This window comes from Sinocyclocheilus grahami, unplaced genomic scaffold (assembly GCF_001515645.1).
Source record: "Sinocyclocheilus grahami isolate Dianchi unplaced genomic scaffold, SAMN03320097.WGS_v1.1 scaffold281.1, whole genome shotgun sequence".
Classification (NCBI taxonomy): Eukaryota; Metazoa; Chordata; class Actinopteri; order Cypriniformes; family Cyprinidae; genus Sinocyclocheilus; species Sinocyclocheilus grahami.
Window position 1 is genome coordinate 179,765 of NW_015505460.1, and position 19,377 is coordinate 199,141.

The 19,377-nt window shown below is 38.8% G+C and overlaps 1 protein-coding gene across 1 annotated transcript in view; it reads left to right on the forward strand.

The window, feature by feature from the left end:
• LOC107600312 (inactive N-acetylated-alpha-linked acidic dipeptidase-like protein 2) overlaps window positions 1-19,377 on the forward strand; it is a 98,150-nt gene that overhangs the window by 57,688 nt on the left and 21,085 nt on the right. Inside the window, exons 6-7 of the mRNA XM_016292181.1 lie at window positions 4,283-4,420; window positions 17,557-17,649. Coding sequence (XP_016147667.1) covers window positions 4,283-4,420; window positions 17,557-17,649 — 231 coding nt within the window. The remainder of the gene's footprint in view (window positions 1-4,282; window positions 4,421-17,556; window positions 17,650-19,377) is intronic.

A 19,377-nucleotide genomic window follows, 5' to 3' on the forward strand; every position in this document is an offset into this window, starting at 1 on the left:
GCTTTCACCGTGGACGAAGCGGAGTCCGGCCCGGGGTCGTCACATGTGGTTGCCGCAAGCCCACTGGACGCTCCTTCGTCTAATCCGCCGGCTGCCGCTCACTCAAGGCCACCGTGTGTGACACTGTGTTTCGCTGTGAAAGCGAAACTACTTTGTTTGGCCTTCCAAAAGAGGACATGACTAGAAATCAGTGGTTAAGTTGTGTTTACAACACTGTTCCAGAACAGTTCAACCCAAATATTCAGATGTGTGCATCACATTTTATGGAGGACTGATCCTGGTAGAGTAGACTACAATGCCGGCTGTTCTGACTCACAGACTGTAAGTTAGTTTTTTATTTATAAAGAATTTGCCACTGACGATTCAAACGTGAGTTTTGGGCAGTGTAGAGTAGCGCTTGGTGTTTGTCATTTCTCCGATCACAAATGCAGACATGTTTTTTTGTTTACGTGGCGCGATGCAATGCGTAAAAAGACAGTATAAGTCATTATAATCTGTAATTATAATTATGTCCCCACTGGATGCAACAAATGCCTCGTTTATAATGGGTTTTAATGTCTCGTCGCTCCAGCCAGACAGGGCATCACAGTATGGCAGGGGCGTAGCATTTCCGTCACACGCTTGAGGTATTCGGCCAATCACAACGCACTGGATAGCTGGCCAATCAGAGCACACCTCGCTTTTCAGACCGATGAGCTTTGTAAAAATTGATGCGTTTCAGAAAGGCGGGGCATAGAGGAGAAGCAATAATGTACAGTATGTGGAAAAGAATGTGTTTTTTGAACCTTAAACACATTTCATTACACCATATACACAAAATAATGTTCTTTTTAGCAACATCATATGACCCCTTTAATGATGGATTTATTACAAATACAACATTAACTGATGTACTGGAGTCATGTGGATTACTTGTGGATTATTGTGATGTTTTTATCTGTTTGGACTCATTCTGACGGCACCCATTCACTGTAGAGGATCCATTGGTGAGCAAATGTTGTGTTTTTATCAGCCTTAGGTTCATTCCAAACTAGAATAGAATAAAGTATAGCAGAATATACAAATAATGAGGCCCTCTGCTAGACAGACTAAAACAAATGGGTGTCACCACCACAGGAAAATGAAAAAGATACACGGCCCCTCATAACTTCTGCATGCAACCCACATCTGTCCTCTGGAGATGGAGAGGAGATCTTGTGCGTATTTCACTGGCATCATGAATCATTCTTACCAACATTTTAGTTAACGTGTAGTATTAAACGTTCCTCTCATGCACCCCAGTGGTACGGACTCTACTATAGTAGCCTTCTCTCCTTTGTGCGGTATCTACAGACTGAGTGCACACACTCTTTGAGTTCATCAAGGTCAGGCCTACTTTATTTACAAAGCTGTAATATCTCCAGCTGGAGCACAACCTAATGGGTTTTGAGGGCATTCGGCCAATCACAACGCACTGGATAGCTGGCCAATCAGAGCACACCTCGCTTTTCAGACCGATGAGCTTTGTAAAAATTGATGCGTTTCAGAAAGGCGGGGCATAGAGGAGAAGCAATAATGTACAGTATGTGGAAAAGAATGTGTTTTTTGAACCTTAAACACATTTCATTACACCATATACACAAAATAATGTTCTTTTTAGCAACATCATATGACCCCTTTAATGATGGATTTATTTGTGATACTTGTGGATTATTGTGATGTTTTTATCTGTTTGGACTCATTCTGACGGCACCCATTCACTGTAGAGGATCCATTGGTGAGCAAATGTTGTGTTTTTATCAGCCTTAGGTTCATTCCAAACTAGAATAGAATAAAGTATAGCAGAATATACAAATAATGAGGCCCTCTGCTAGACAGACTAAAACAAATGGGTGTCACCACCACAGGAAAATGAAAAAGATACACGGCCCCTCATAACTTCTGCATGCAACCCACATCTGTCCTCTGGAGATGGAGAGGAGATCTTGTGCGTATTTCACTGGCATCATGAATCATTCTTACCAACATTTTAGTTAACGTGTAGTATTAAACGTTCCTCTCATGCACCCCAGTGGTACGGACTCTACTATAGTAGCCTTCTCTCCTTTGTGCGGTATCTACAGACTGAGTGCACACACTCTTTGAGTTCATCAAGGTCAGGCCTACTTTATTTACAAAGCTGTAATATCTCCAGCTGGAGCACAACCTAATGGGTTTTGAGGGCATCTTGTACTTTTAAACTTGTTTGTGTTCATTTTTAGCTGTGCTGCAGATAGAACTTACAGGAAAGGATGAAAGCTATTGACCATAACCTTGTTTGTGTTTTATTTATCAAGACGAATGAAAGTACTCTTTTAGGCTGGTAAAAAAAAATTTAGAAGGTACATCAATGAGTGCCCTAGACATGTCCCTAAAGTATTAAACTACAAAATGTTCTCACTTTATGTCTCTCAAAACCTCCATTTTATTCAGTTCACTCTGCAGCTGCTATCGGGTTCAAGTGTGTCTGGATATGCACCGCTATTTGATTTGAATTAAGAAACACTAAACTACATTTTCTGAGATTTTATTAGAGGTGTTTGAGTTGCGCACAGTGTTGCCAATTGGACTACTTTAACACTGTTGCCGCGGGTTGAAGCGACCCCAATAATGTGATATTTAGCCCTTGGAATGCGAATTTTACCAAGGGGACCCCGCCGAAAAACGTGTATTTTACCCCTTCGAAACACGACTGGGCTAGTTTTGAGTAGCAGTTTGGCTGGTTTTGTTGCGAAAACCTGGCAACCCTGGTTGCGCATCACAGAAGACAATGTTAGCAAGCTTTAATTTTATTTGTAGGTGAAAACCACTTAATTTTGAGCTTTTGTTTGCATTATGTTCGTCTTCCGGGTTTAAAATCGACAGGATGGATGGATAGATATTTAAAAAAAGATAGATAGATTTTTATATTTAATATATTTCATCATATTTATGAACACATTCATTAACATTAAATCACATTTAGAAGGTTAAAGATAATGAGTTGAGATAATCTCCTCTCTCTAAACACAGCGTTGACCCCTTTGACCTTTGGACAGATAATTGCACTTACAGTACAGTGTTACTTCAAAAGCCCCACTCAAAACCTAATAATCACTTCCTGTATTCCCATATGACCAAGAAAATATTAAGCTGATTTTGAGAGGACCTTCCTCTGCGTTCATTCCCGCATAACTGCTGAAAAATAATTGCAGCCGGTGAATACATTTATCTGTGGAAGGTAATAGAGTGTTGTGTAACAGAAAGGTCTACTGATTGTTATTCGTGGATGACTGTACCCCATCCCACCGGTGCGGAAGCGCTGCTGGAAAATTGAAGCTCCTAAATAAATTTGCTCCTAAAGCAGGATTAGGCTCACCGTTTCGCGGTTTTAATGAGCCTGAATCAATGGAGCATTTCGTCCATATAAATCCCCACTGGCCTGCTAGAAACCGTTTCTTCAAACGTAAAATCTCCAGACCTATTAGTTTGCCGCCCGTGAGCTGCAATGAGCAGCGAGGAAGGGCTTTGATACATCCCTGCCTGGCTGTGCAGGTTCCTCTCAGTGCTCCTTTCTCTTTTCTGTCTGATTTACGGCACATTACGATCCTCCTCGCCCGCCCCTTCTCGCTCACCTCACATCACTAAACGCATCTTTGCCTGACCCCACTGCAGCTATATTTATGCAGCACGTAACGGACTAATGCTGTTCATCTGCCCTCCTTGATGGAGATGTGCGAGAAGACTCAGCAGAGGTGTTAACCAATAGAAAAGCTCTTTGATTGGGTAATTGGTTTGCTCATGTGTGGCGTTAAGAGCCCCATGACATGCTCTAAACGCTCACAAAGTTATGATCAATGCATATGGCATGCTGAGGGTGAAATTTTGTGGATGGAATGATGTTATTAGTGTTTTCATTTTGATGAAAGCTGTGTAAAAGCCTTTCTAAAATAAGAACTACAGTTGTTTTTCTTTTTTTTTCTGTTCACAGCCGGAAGAGACAGTCGCCACAACCTGACAGATGGAGATGTGTGAGAAGACTCAGCAGAGGTGTTAACCAATAGAAAAGCTCTTTGATTGAGTAATTGGTTTGCTCATGTGTGGCGTTAAGAGCCCCATGACATGCTCTAAACGCTCACAAAGTTATGATCAATGCATATGGCATGCTGAGGGTGAAATTTTGTGGATGGAATGATGTCATTAGTGTTTTCATTTTGATATAGCTGTGTAAAAGCCTTTCTAAAATAAGAACTACAGTTGTTTTTCTTTTTTTTTCTGTTCACAGCCGGAAGAGACAGTCGCCACAACCTGACATCATTGCTGGTTCAGCCCATCTCTGCCTCCTTAGCGAAAATGCTGCTCTCTGCCCCTGCCATGGGGCAGGGAAGACCCTGCGTCCCCATGGCCATGCCCTCAGCCTCAGGTAAGCCCTGGGCCAGAATCAACGCCTACTGCACTTACTGTAGATGTCAACAGACAGCCCTCTTCAGCCTCACACAATATCACTGCTTACAGCCTTCAAATCACTCACGTAACCTGAAGGAGAGAAACGTTTTGGCATTAGAAACACTTCATAATGGCTTTCAATAATATTATCAATTATAACATTCAAATGTTAATACATTTATAGTAGGAAGTTAATTAATGTATTAGTAGTAGTAGTAGTAGTAGTAGTATGTAATATACATTCTTTTTTTAGATACTATGTATCAATTTTTTTATTGAGCAGAATCATTCTGCTCTACTGTTTCTAATTAAATATGTATAATTAAAAAAGTATTATTTTTTTATTAAATATTACATGTATTTTATTATATATTGTTTATTTTGCATATATCCTTTCAAAAATAATGGTACAATATTTTATTTTTATTTTACTTTTTACATTTTCCCTGAAGTAGGGTTTTGTCAGGTTCCCATATTGCCTTTTACATGTTTTATCTTTCATAAAGAATTAAATTTTTTAATTCACATATTTGGAAGGTTCCGATTGTGTGTGTGTGTGTGTGTGTGTGTGTGTGTGTACTTGTTAACGCTACATTGTGGGGACTGAATGTCCCCACAAGGATAGCAAAACCTGAAATTTTTGACATTGTGGGGACCGGCCTGCTCTATTAAAAATAGAAAATAGGGGATAGAAAGTATTGTTTGGTCAGTATAAACGTAATAGAAATCTATGGAAAGTCCCCACAGTTCACAGAAACAAACGTGTGTGTGTGTGCGTGCGTGCGTGCGTGTGTGTGTGTGTGTTTTGTAACCAAGACTTATGTGTCTATGCAAAAATCAAATTAGCCATTTATGCATTAGAGTAAAAAATATGACACCTATCCCTGGTCTCCATTAAAATGCAAAACAGACCTTTAGTTACTACACATACTGAAATGGCATGAATCTAATATATATGATATACTGATGTGTTAAAGAAACAGTACTAACTAACTAAATAAATAGATAAATAAAGCTAAAATAAAAACGACATAAAAAATGGAACATTAAAAAATAAAATAAAATAAAAACGTACTTTCCACTGTGGATTATAAGATTTTTTTTTCTGTTAATTGGGTTGGGTGGGGAAAAAAACGTGATGACAGAAATGTGTTTTTGAGCAAACCATCTCTTTAAGTATTGTTTAATGCTATTATGAAGTTTTCATGACTTATAGGGTTTAGGTTCTCACCTTACGATCTTTAATGACATTCATTTGATTGTCTTTTTTCACTATTTCAGAAACCGATTATGCTGCCATTCTGTTAGGGTCTCTCATGCTTTGTGATTTCTTCCTTATGTGTGTTAATCCTTATGTCTCCACTAAGCTCTGAAACACAATCTTTTGTGTCTGAGATATTCATTAGTCTTCTCAGTCTCATGCTTCTGCTGGGGATTTAACCATCAAAAGCAGCTGCGAGCACATGACGTCAGTTTTCCATCTGCTGGCGGCAGATGGTATGATACTCTTTAGCTCCAGATGAGAGAGGTTGTGTGCTCAGAAAGCCAAGGCTTGTTGATTTATGCTCGGCTGTGCGAGTGTAGCTCCTGAGTGTGGTAAATTACACAGGCTTTACGCATCATCTTAAAGTCGCCCTCGCTGTGGCCGCCCATATCCAAGGCCATTACCCACATCAGTCAGAGGGTGCCCATGGGACCTAATTGAAACCATGAGAGTAAGGCTGGTCAGCCATCTTACAGCCCTCTCTCATGTAGAGCTTTCAGGGAGGTCAAATGTAACGTTGAATGTGGTCACGGGAGCAGCGGTGGATGTGCTGAAGGCTAAATAAAAATGACTGATGGAGGAGATGACATGTATTGGAACATAACTGAATTTAAGTGAACAAACCTCCAGGGAAAGGTTGTTCATGTGGGATGATGCTTTTCATCGACCAACGATGAATGTACAGATGTCCTTTTGCTCAATGACCTTCATCTGTGAGTAAAAGTCTTTAGCACCCTCCAAAATATGAAGATGCCCAAAGTTTTTATGCACAACAGTTATATAACTAACACGTTTTCGGGATACTTGAAACAAGTGAGCATGTGTCATGAACAGTCTGTTGTGCAAATGTTGCTTTTTTCCCTAACATTTAAAAATGCTTGTTTATGCCTGAATGCATTCTCAAACTTAAGCCATTCTTTGTGTATGAATGTCTCGCATTATGTAACAAAATATCAAAACAAGTGATGGTGTAAAGAAGTAGCATAAAAGTTCAGGTTTTTTCCGACTAAATAAATAAATGGATACATAAATAAATAGTTTTAAATAATAAAACAACAGATATACTTTTCAAAATGAAGACAAATTATTTAAAAACTCTCTGTTAGTCAAAGATTAGTGGAAGATAGATTACATTGTCAAATTACATTGTCATTGTCAAAGTCTTTAATCATACAGTATATGCAAAAAGTTATGTGTATCTTGCTACTTTTTTCTTATATTTAAAGTGTATAGCAACTAGATGTGGATTTAGCAGTGGATTTATTGATTTGTTTACTGTATATTGCTGCTGCCACACAAATCTAAATTATTTCCCAGCTGTTTACCTTCACAGACATGACCGACTGTTTTTGAAACTCATGTGTTTTTAAAGGGGACATAACACACACATTTTCGCCAGTCTCATGTTAATCTTGAGTACCTATATAGTAGTATTGCATCCTTCATATCTCAGAAGAGTCTTTAGTTTTATCAGAATTTTAAAAGAAAGATACAGCTTTACGATTCTCTCCGAAAACAGCCGAGCTCCTGGAGGCGTGCCATGGGTGGAGCTAAAGAGTCCCGAGTACTTATGCGCCGATTGCCAACAAAACAGAAATTTGATGCAGTTTTACTCACCACCTGCGATTCCAGCTCATGACCGGGATATTTTATCGCTGAGACCACTCAGTATCAAACGATCTGCAGATCCAGCATCGAACTGTGCTTTGTTTATAAAACATTCGTCACCGAAATGATGGGAACAAACACACACGTGCGAAACTCCATTGCTGATCCGGAAAAACAAACTGCATCCACTGTTCACGTAACGCTGGGTTCTTTGGAAAGTTGAACAAGGTTCTCTTTCCCTCACATCCAAAAACACACTTCTTTGGTGACATTCTTCTGGAGCAAGTCCTGTGCAGTGCTGCTGACAACTTACATAAACCGAATGAAGCACGTTGGTGGGCGCGCACTCTCGCTCTCGCTCTATTTGCTGTGTGCACGCGCTCTTCCGGGAGAAGTGCCCATACAAGGAATTCCGCTCTTCGTGACGCCATGAAGAGCCATGCTCGAAATAGCATTAGACCCCCCCTTTAACGTAAACTTGTGTGTGAATGAGAACTTAGTTTAGTACTCACATGCCGTGTGACAGCCGCTTTCTGTCTGTGTGCTTCGGATATGTGTACTCAGAAAACCCTATATCAGATGTTTAAACTAATATGGTTTAAAACGCATGATTTCAATGCGAAAAACATGATAATGAGAACCAAAACAGATGTTTTTTACAGGTAGGAGCTGTAATGGCGAAGCTCTATTCTGGAAAAGGGGGTGGGGAGCAGCTCATTTGCATTTAAAGAGACAGGCACAAAAAACACTGTGTTTCTGCTTCCACTCAAAATAGGCATTTTTAAAATGATATAATAAATTATCTGTGGGGTATTTTGAGCTGAAACATCACAGACACATTCTGGGGACAACAGAGACTTATATTACATATTGTAAAATTGGGCATAATATGTCTCCTTTAAAAAAAATAACACCTTCTAATTTAAGTGAACTTAAAACAGTTTTCACATAAACCCTTTATAATACGTGTCATATTTACCTGTGCCCTTCAGCAAGTAGGAAATATACAGAAATATAATAAAGTTATCATACACTAAATTCTACTTTAAATATAGATTATTCCTTAAATCTACAAAAGTTAATGATTTTCTCTTTTCTTTCTTTTGTTCTTTGATTAACAGACATCACAGGAGCTGGGTTACTGCTATTACTTTAAGAGCTGCCACTGCTGAACATGATGCAGATCTGACACTTTTTACCGTTTCTGACCCACTTCAGGCCTTAAAGTCACTACTAATGAGCCTACAAGTTGAATCGGCTGTGTTAGATGAGGAAAACTGTGCTGGGGTGCTTCAGGACAGTTTTGTAAACCACTGCATTTCAGAGACATATTCTTAACCCTCTAAGCGCCAAAGTCGTAAAATTGCAACAAAACGTCATACTTAATCAAATAGACTGTTCCTAATATGGTGTAATATCTCATTTGTATTCCCTACCACTAGATGGCAGACATGTAGTACTTCGATTCTAGACCAAAATTACATCATGTTCCTATTCAAAGTGTTTGAGGAAAGAGAAGAGCAAGTGAGCTATCGTGTCATTGATGCGGAAGCAGTTCAGTTCATAGCGTGCGGGTAAGCTGTGAGATTTGTGAAAGAAAATTGCCAAATGGCTAATATAAAGTTGTAGCGTGAGGATGTGTTGCAAATTTTATTCGCCAATTCTGACTCTGAAGGGGAATATTTGCCTTTTGGAAATGACGATCGGTCGTCTAATAATCGCGCTCCTCTCGGTACATCTTTGCAGCACAATGGTGTCGCCGTGCAAGGCAAGAGTGTTCTCGAAGCACAAACAAGTGATCATTTCGATCCTTTGCCCAACGGGGATGGGGGTGGCAGGGCAATATCTATTATTTCCTGAATATTACTGATGAACTGATCAAAAAGTAGGCTACTGTTCACATGCGTTTTACTACTATATAGTATAGTAATATAGTAATAATTTAGTACTTTCTCCTGTTTTATTGTTGGTTTCCTCTTTTCTGATCATTTGGAATGAGGATAAAAAGACAAAAAACAAACAAACATGCAAATAAGTTCAAACATCCATTTAATATCTAATATTTTCTGAATATTACTGATGAACTGATCAAAAAGTAGGCTACTGTTCACATGCGTTTTACTACTATATAGTATAGTAATATGGTAATAATTTTGTAGTTTTTCCTGTTTTATTGTTGGTTTCCTCTTTTCTGATAATTTGGAATGAGGATAAAAAGACAAAAAAACAAAAACATGAAAATAAGTTCAAACATCAATTCAATATCTATTATTTCCTGAATATTATGACATTCAAGAGGGCCGCCCCCTGATGACGTCATAATATGCAAATTAGATGAGTATGTTTACACCCCACATACATTTTCGGTCATGCCCAACATTTTTCTAATTTACAGTACATGTCTATCTTTAAGCCCTTTCAAGCCACAAGCTTTTGAAATCTTGATGTCAAAATCCAGCGTTTAAAAAAAAAACATGGCGCCTAAAAGGTTAAATGTGACAAATACTTATGTGCATGCACAGTTTTGAGGCATCTTTAATCACATTTTTGGTAACTTCACAACTTGATGACATAACTATGACAATGCATGCTCGTAGTTTCTTTTGCGCTTTAAATGAAATGATATGCAGTAAGCACCACCGCATTTGTGCGTGTAATTAAAGAGCATGCACTACGAATGCAGTATAACAGCTGACAGGACAGGAAAATTCATTTTTACTGACATTTGGCCTACTGAAGCTCCTCATCACCTGTACTGTTTCCATGCTCGCTTGACTCGCCCCTGGTGCTTAGGCGAAGTGGAGTACACATCTGAAAAGTCTCCCGTGTGATGTGGTCGTAAAGACGTTCTGTGTCTAAATAGATGCAATTCTTGTCAAGAAAAAAGAGAGAGTCAACAGTTGTGAGTGGGATGGCCAACCCTAGCACTGTTAATTGCGTTAAATATTTTGAATGCATCGGCGCCAATAGCCTCGTGGTTAGTGCATCGACATACAGCGCAACTGCGCTCACGACAACCCGAGCTCATTTCCCGTCTCGAGGTCCTTTGCAGATCCCGCTCCCTCTCTCCTCCCAGTGCTTTCCTGTCGTCTCTCTCTACTCTCCTATCTATAAAAAAAATGCGTTAAACTGAAAAAATTAAATGCATGTTAATTTTGACAGCACTAATAGTAACATGAGTATCCTAAAGAATCCAATTATTTTAAGGGCTTAAAGATAAGTATTTAATTTATATAATCCTTTTTTTAATTTTACACAGCATCAGTTTCTGTTTCAGATGAAATGATGAATCACACTATACAACACATTGCCGAGTGGCGGGAGATGTCTCTCTGTCTGCGCTGTCAGAAAAAAATGGAAAAAGTTTTCTCACTGTTGGTGTTCTGAGTTATGAGATACCAGCATGACAATTAGTGGCACTATGCCAGCGAGTGCTTGTGATGTTTCCTGATGTGTGTGTACATCTACAGACACTTGTATGTGTAAGCTTCATCACATCCTAATAGGTGTCAGAACCTGCCATTCTGTCCATATGGAACATGCATATGAACATGTGCTCACAGGCATCCACCCCCACATGCGCAGTCAGAAATACGCTGAGCTCTGAGTCAGCTCTCGGTCTCTCCCTCCGGCTGCATGCGCATGTGTGTGAAGGGAAACTTTTGCTACAGATTTTAATAGGGGTTATTAGTCTCTAATTCCTACTATTGAGTGAAAATCGCTTCTTATCTTTGCATGGTTGCCCAGGAGACCACGTCGCTGTGGCTGAGCCGTTGTCTTGGCTTGATAGAAAGTAAAGGATTTACGGTCCCAGTGATAAAATGAAAGGAAATGGGCTTAAAGACAAATCTTCAAGCTCCAGAACAGATATTAAAGAAATAGTTCAACAATAAATGCAAACTATTCATCATTTACTCACCCTCATGTCCTTCCCAACCAGTATGACTTTCTTTCTTCTTTGGAACTTGAGAAGAAATTTTAAGAAAGTTCTGGTCTGCGTTTCTTAAAAGCATTGTAAGCATTGGTTTCAATGCGTGTACGATGTGCTTAAGCTTAAGATGCTTTTGTCAAACGCAGCCCTGTTCTGTTTTTTTTTTCTTTCCCCACAATGAATTGGGACTTTCAAGCTTACAAATAAATGCAAAAACACCATAAAAGCATCATAAAATTGCTGCATATGTACACACTCCATGGCTTCAGAATTCATGTCATATGTTCATATTCATATTATTCATATCGGCTTTGTGTGGTGAACAGCATTCTCCTGCATCATCACCATCACATGTATGCGCTGTGGTACTCTCGTGAACACGCATCGAAAAATTACAACGAAGAGAGGAAATCGTTGAATAAAGTTATTATTTTTGTTGTCTTTGCACACAAAAAATATTCTCGTAGCTTCAAAACATTGAGGTTAAACCACTGATGTCACATGGACTATTTTAACGATGTCATTACTACCTTTCTGGGCCTACCTATACTACCTATGGCAGGGTTAGAAAGCTCTTGGATTTCATCAGAAATATCGTAATTTGTGTCCAAAGATGAACAAAGATCTTACAGGTTTGGAACGACATGAGGGTGAGTAATTAATGACAGAATTTTTATATTTTGGTGAACTATCCCTTTAATAGATTAAAATGTCATGAGCTCATATCTTAGATACATTAGTGACTTCAATATCCATCCATTTCTTGAAGTTTTAAATTTGAGTTTTTCAGATGTATTCTCTTTGTGCTGTGCAGGAATTGTTTCGACTTGCATTTTAAAATAAAATTTGTGTATAGACTTGGACTTCACATTTAGTATACTTATATTTTGCTTGCTTTTGTGCCCGAGTGTCCTGATAGCATGTTGGTACCTTTAGGATACTTTTTTTTTAACTTGTGTTCTTGATATATATGTGTATGTGTGTGTGTGTGTGTGTGTGTGTGTGTGTGTGTGTGTGTGTGTGTGTGTGTGTGCGTGTGTGCGCGTGTGTGCGTGTGTGTGTGTGTGTGCATGTCACTCTCCAGCTCTGACTGGAACATGGGCCGCTACAACCTGTCTTCTGTCACCAGCCCAATGTCCAGCGATCAATGTCTGCCGAAAACCTGCAGCGGCAACACGAGTGCCATCGATCCCGCGGAGAGGAAGGGATGCCTCTCCCCCGGCACTCTCCCACCCCTCCCGTTCTCTTCACAGTTTGAAAGCTCCCAGCCGTGACCCGCTCCAGGCCGGTCCCAAGCCTGCACCTCTCTTCCATTAACCGGATCAAACGCTCTGAAGCTAGTAATCTGTGCTCTATTGATTGGGCCAAGCTTTGACCACTCCAGAGGTTTCAGATCATTTGTTTCCATCTGTCTCCCCTCTTTCATTCCATTCCCTTTCAATTAAGGCTCACTGTATGACTAAAATGTCTTCTAATTGCACCAGCGTCTCCCTGCCAGGGAAATGAGACATTAACCGCAAAAGTATGTATGTGAGCGGCAAACTTTCCCACTTCTCCTTGCATTTTACTGCCTGTGTTTAGGAGACTGGTAATTCATTGTCAATGGCTTTGAAAAGGTAGTCCTGAATGGCATTCATTCATTATTGCGTGTGAGTGTGTGGTTTGTTCCCGTGGATCAGGCGGCCAGATCCATTATCCATTTATTCACCATAAAGAAATCAAATTGAGATAGGGTCCAAATACATTAGTACTTTCTATGAACGTCTGTGGGCTCGTGTTCTCCTCCTCGCTGCGCTCCAGATGAAAACTCATAGTATAATAAATTTCTATGCAATTATAGCTCACTGGCAGAAAACTGTGTGGAATAGCTTTATCGAAACACACCCGCTCCTTTAATTATGACGCTATTGATTGCTGTGCGTAGGTAACCCGTCCCATATCGGTTTTGCTCTCTCCATTTCCCACCTCATGAGAAATAAAACACACTCATGCAGTGCTCTGAACGCTGAATGATGGCTTTATGGTGTGAAATATGGCATGAAATAATGGTATAACAATTTTGCACTTTAATAATAATTATTCACTTTTTGTTTGCTGGTTTTGATAGAAGGTCATATTCTTAGATTTATGTTAGATTTAGGGCTAGTGATAGAGGGCCGGTTACACTGGCTTTAACTGAGTCTGATGGGCTAGTTGACAGATTTGGGGCCAGTTTTACTAACAGCTTGCACCTGTACAAACTGTCTTTTGGCATAAAATAGTATTGTCAGGATTTACTAAAGACGCTCAGTGACGAATTAGCGCTGAAAGGCATGGGCACAGTTATATTTGCGCCTGACATTACTGAATATGCATTTGTAAGAGTTTCCTATTCAGACACAAAATTTATGGGAGGAGAGTATTAACATGAATGTACTAACGTTTGCGCTCGTCAAATTACTGGTCAAATCATTTTGAGCTTGTAATGGCTGCAATTGTTTTTGCTAGGAGGAGGCACCACAGAGATCAGAGAGTGCATGGTAGAAGGATGAGTATCTTTCCACACATATGAATTTATTTGGAATGCCTAAAGAACACATTATCCAAACATATTGTTTGCCCAGCCATGTTATTTTTAATTTGCTTCAGGAAATAAAAGACGACTTGGAACCCTCAACTAGGAGACATGCAATACCAGGTCTATCAAAACTTCTTGCAACCCTTCATTTTTTTGGCCTCCACTTCTTTTCAATGTACTGTGGCTTCTTTATTTCTTTATTCTTTATTTGCGACTACACTAATTTGCGCTGCGCTTGTTATATTGCATTGGTCGATTTTCTGCTTTATAGGTTTAACAAATTTGAAATATATTCTCAATACCCTTAAGTAGCCCCTGTTGTGCGTGTTCACCCTGGTTGTGAATCACCTTCTTCTCTGGTCTGTGGATCGTGTTCTTCATCGCATATGTGCTCCTATTTTTTATACAGTATATACTTCTAAGGAACATCTTATTCAGGGTCGTTTATAAAACATGAGCCCCTGCAGCTGACGACTTCTTCATTCTTTTCCTACAAGATCACTTTTTCACTTTGCTCACGCAGAGGCTCCCACCTCTCTCAATAGCCGGTAACCTCTCATACCTATTGATGATTAATGGGCAAATCTGTCACACCGTGACCCATGTGCACGCCAGCACTTTTAAACACTCCCTTACAACTGCATATACATCTTCTACTCTTTACCCAAAGTCATTTGTGCTGTTGTCAGGGGTGATAAATGGGGTTTGTGGGGCTGTGTGAAGCCCTCTGAATTTTTAGAGTGAATTTGATTACACTCAGAGTAAAAAAAAAACACATCTGTACACATCAGCAGCGTTTACATTTTACGTCTGAGGTACCAAACTTCATCTTTAGGAAGAAATAAAAAACTTACTGTGTACATCACACACATCTGCCCGCGATCCCGAGGCTTTCATGAAAAGGAATTTTCAATTCCATCTCTGTCTTAAACCAGAAGCTTGGCCGCTGCAGGATTTTTACATCTCCATGTTGGCTCAACGATGTCGCTGTAAGAGTGAGACAGCGCGAGTGGGAGACAGAGTGGCTAGGGATGTGTACCAGGACCAGGTGCTTCTTCTTTTTATCTGCTGGGATGTCAGCCTCATTGATATTCACTCCATCACACCGAGCCTGTATGTGTAATTGGTAAGAGTGTGAGCCGAACAGTGGCGGCACCTTTTTAAGCTAATCTGATGGTGTACACTTTCTCTGCAACACACAAACGAATGGTGAAAGCAAAGGCTATCTGCTCTTTGTCTTATAGATTCTGTACACATAATAGGAGGGTATTTAATAGGTAAGGATGTGCCAAAAATTTGTAAGTGATATTCCAAATGGAAAGTCAGGGCCCAAAGTCAATGGAAAGCTGCTACTGGGCAATATGATCAGCGATCACATCAATATACTGTACTGTAAGATGTACAGGTGCATCTCAATAAATTATAATGTCATGGAAAAGTTAATTTATTTCAGTAATTCAACTCAAATTGTGAAACTCGTGTATTAAATAAATTCAGTGCACACAGACTGAAGTAGTTTAAGTCTTTGGTTATTTTAATTGTGATGATTTTGGCTCATATTTAACAAAAACCCACCAATTCACTATCTCAACAAATTAGAATACGTCATAAGACCAATAAAAAAATTTTTTTTAGTGAATTGTTGGCCTTCTGGAAAGTATGTTCATTTACTGTACATGTACTCAATACTTGGTAGGGGCTCCTTTTGCTTTAATTAGTGCCTCAATTCGGCGTGGCATGGAGGTGATCAGTTTGTGGCACTGCTGAGGTGGTATGGAAGTCCAGGTTTCTTTGACAGTGGCCTTCAGCTCATCTGCATCTTCTTTCTCATTTTCCTCTTGACAAGGAAGGTTCAGGTCTGGTGAGTTTGCTGGCCAGTCAAGCACACCAACACCATGGTCATTTAACCAACTTTTGGTGCTTTTGGCAGTGTGGGCAGGTGCCAAATCCAGCTGGAAAATTAAATCAGCATCTTCAAAAAAACTGGTCAGCAGAAGGAAGCATGTGAAATTGGTTTTCAAAAAACACAATGGACCAACACAAGCAGATGACATTGCACCCCAAATCATCACAGACTGTGGAAACTTAACACTGGACTTCAAGCAACTTGGGCTATGAGCGTCTCCACCCTTCCTCCAGACTCTAGGACCTTGGTTTCCAAATGAAATACAAAACTTGCTCTCATCTGAAAAGAGGACTTTGGACCACTGGGCAACAGTTCTTGAATCGATTTTGCTTGACAATCCTCATAAGGCTGCGGTTTTCTCGGTTGGTTGTGCATCTTTTTCTTCTACACTTTTTCCTTCCACTCAACTTTCATTTAACATGCTTGGATACAGCACTCTGTGAACAGCCAGCTTCTTTGGCAATGAATGTTTGTGGCTTACCCTCCTTGTGAAGGGTGTCAATGATTGTCTTCTGGACAACTGTCAGATCAGCAGTCTTCCCCATGCTTGTGTAGCCTAGTGAACCAAACTGAGAGACCATTTTGAAGGCTCAGGAAACCTTTGCAGGTGTTTTGAGTTGATTAGCTGATTGGCATGTCACCATATTCTAATTTGTTGAGATAGTGAATTGGTGGGTTTTTGTTAAATGTGAGCCAAAATCATCACAATTAAAAGAACCAAAGACTTAAACTACTTCAGTCTGTGTGCACTGAATTTATTTAATACACAAGTTTCACAATTTGAGTTGAATTACTGAAATAAATGAACTTTTCCACGACATTCTAATTTATTGAGATGCACCTGTATATGTATATAAATGCATAGTAACAAAAAAAATCAGCACAGGAAAAAAAGAGGGGGTAATTAAAATAGTAATGAATAATTAATGTAACAAGGTTCGTAGTTGGGGAAGAAGGAGGCGGGAACCGGCGGAAGCTCAAAGGAGATTTTAATAAAATAAACAAACACAAAACGAAAGAAAAAGCGACAGCCCCTCGCGGACGACTGCCGCACACAAAACACAAAATAAACTCCAGGCCTGGTCCTCTCTGTCTTTCCCTGTCGTCACTCCTCCTTTGTATCCTTCCGGAGCTCCTCCGTGAGACTCGAGACCGGTGAGTGCTGCAGGTGTCGCTCATTATCCATTACTCCACCGGCCTCGCTCCGTTCCCACGGCTCTCGGCCCCGCTCCCACTCGTCACAATTAATAATTAAAAGAGATGCCATTAGATCAAAAAATGGGCAGTTACTTAGTGAACCTCAGGAACAATAAGCATGTATGTTCTAACTTTTTATTTTATTTTTTGCATGTGATTATTAGGAGATATCTATCTATCTATCTACACACATACATCTAATATATATTTTACATCTAATAAATTGTTTTTGAGAATGTAGTTGAATAGTTATAATATTTGAATTTTTGTTAAAAAATATATGAGATTGTTATCATTTAAATAATTGGTTTAATAATACTGCTAATAATAAGAATCATTTATTAATTTATTTGAAATTCTGACAATTTAATTGAATAATTTAAATGTACTGTATTATTATTATTATGTTGTTGTTGTTGTTGTTGTTAAATATTAAAAGGTACTTCCATTGATTATATACTTTTTAGAATTAAAATATATGTATTGTTGGATTTAGTACCAATATTTTACAAATTTTCCTTTTCTGTTCTTTTTGATTGATTGAAGACTCAACCTCTTTTCCTTTTTTTCTTGTAGCTGGATTTGAACTTTTGGATGTCAGTGTCCCATAACCTTGACTAATTCGCTTGGAATTTCTGTTTGTTCCTCAGCAAGAAAAATCATAAATCTCACCATTGAAAACCAGGCATCCTTCAAGACTGTGCACAATGTTATTGGATATCTCAAAGGCAAGACCAATCCAGGTAGGTCAGCACAAAACCAAGACAGCGCATTTGTAACCGGAATGATCATTTTACAAACCCAAAGGGCTTTTTGTCATAGTTAATGCTAGATTATTTAATTTAAATAACAAATCACTCTCATTTTAACTGCATGATATTGCCAGCGTGTCCCAGGCATGGTCCTAAACCGCTGCGTTCTTTGGTCTGACATAACAAAGACACAGTGCTTTGTCACAGTGCTTTATTGTATTCGTGATAGCAGAGCGAAACAAGCCGAATCTGAGCCCACGTGCTGAAGCAGCCCTTTTTCCTCCCAGCCCCATGACAAACTAATCTCTTAAAACAACGTCTGCCGCCACTGTCCAAATGCAGGTCACTTGGCTGCCGAAAATAGGCTTTTAATTACGGACCACTATTTTCACCTTCAGGATGATTTAATTGCACGTCTGATGAAATTAAAGCGTTTAATCTTTCACCCCCGCCCCTATGACTGTAAAAGTCACTGTGTCTATGCATTTAAGCCCTCCTTGATTTACTTTCCAGATTTACGGCACTCTTTTCCTGTCATAATTGGTCGCCCAGTCACTAATTACGTATCACAAATCATGCAGAGGCATTCTTCTCCTTGACGTTTGTCTTTTTATAACATGTTTACCTTTCATTTATCTGGCAGACTGTCTTGTTTATTTATCATTTTGATGTCATTTTAATAACTTCCCTTAAGACCGCAGAGGTACTCCTGAGTACAGGTTGGTTATAGTATTCTTTAGTTCTTTGCTCTTGTCAGCTTGATGAGTCTGTTTCTACCCTCACTAGCTGTCAGTCAGAGGTGGCCCAGTGCTGCTTATAGCCCGCGGCTAATTGCATGAGAAATTGTTTCTTTTCTTTGCGCGAAGGTAGAGTGTGTGCAAATCTAGAGAAAGTATAACTCGCACAGTATGTATGTACATTGCACACAGATTTTAGGTTTTTAAAACAAGTCTCTCATGCTCATGCTCAAGGTTGCATTTATTTGATCGGAAAAATACAGGAAAGAGAATAATATTGTGAAAGATTATTACTTTATAAAATAATTGTTCTAGTTTAATATATTTTAAAATCTAATTTATTCCTGTGATCACGTAGATGACTTTTCAGCAGCCATTCTACAGAAACCATTCTAATATGCTGACTTGATGCTCAAGAAACCTTTTTTTATAATTATTATTATTATCAATGCTGAAAACAGCTGGTACATTTTTTGTGGAAGCATTTATTTGAAATAGAAATTTTGTGTATAAATATAAATATTACACATTATAAATATCTTTACTGTCGCTTTTCATTAATTGAATGGTTCCTTGATACATTATATATATATATACAGTATATATATATATATATATATATATATATATATATATATATATATATATAAGAACGCAAACTTTTGAACTGCAGTGCAATAATTATCACTATGACATGATTAGACCTACTAATATGTGATCACTTGAGTAAATAGCAACAATAATAAATGTTTGATAGAATAAGTGTTTTGTAAAAACAAAATAATAATTTTATCAGCAGCCCTTACCAGAACTTTACCATAAAAATACAGTGCTGATGTTACAAGGTTTACAGGATTTTAGGCAAAAATATTTTGTTGTAATTGTTGATGTGGGAATTTCAGGGAAAGCTACCCCTTTCTCTATAAATTATCATAATTCATGCTTTTTTATTTAAATTTTATATATATATATATATATATAT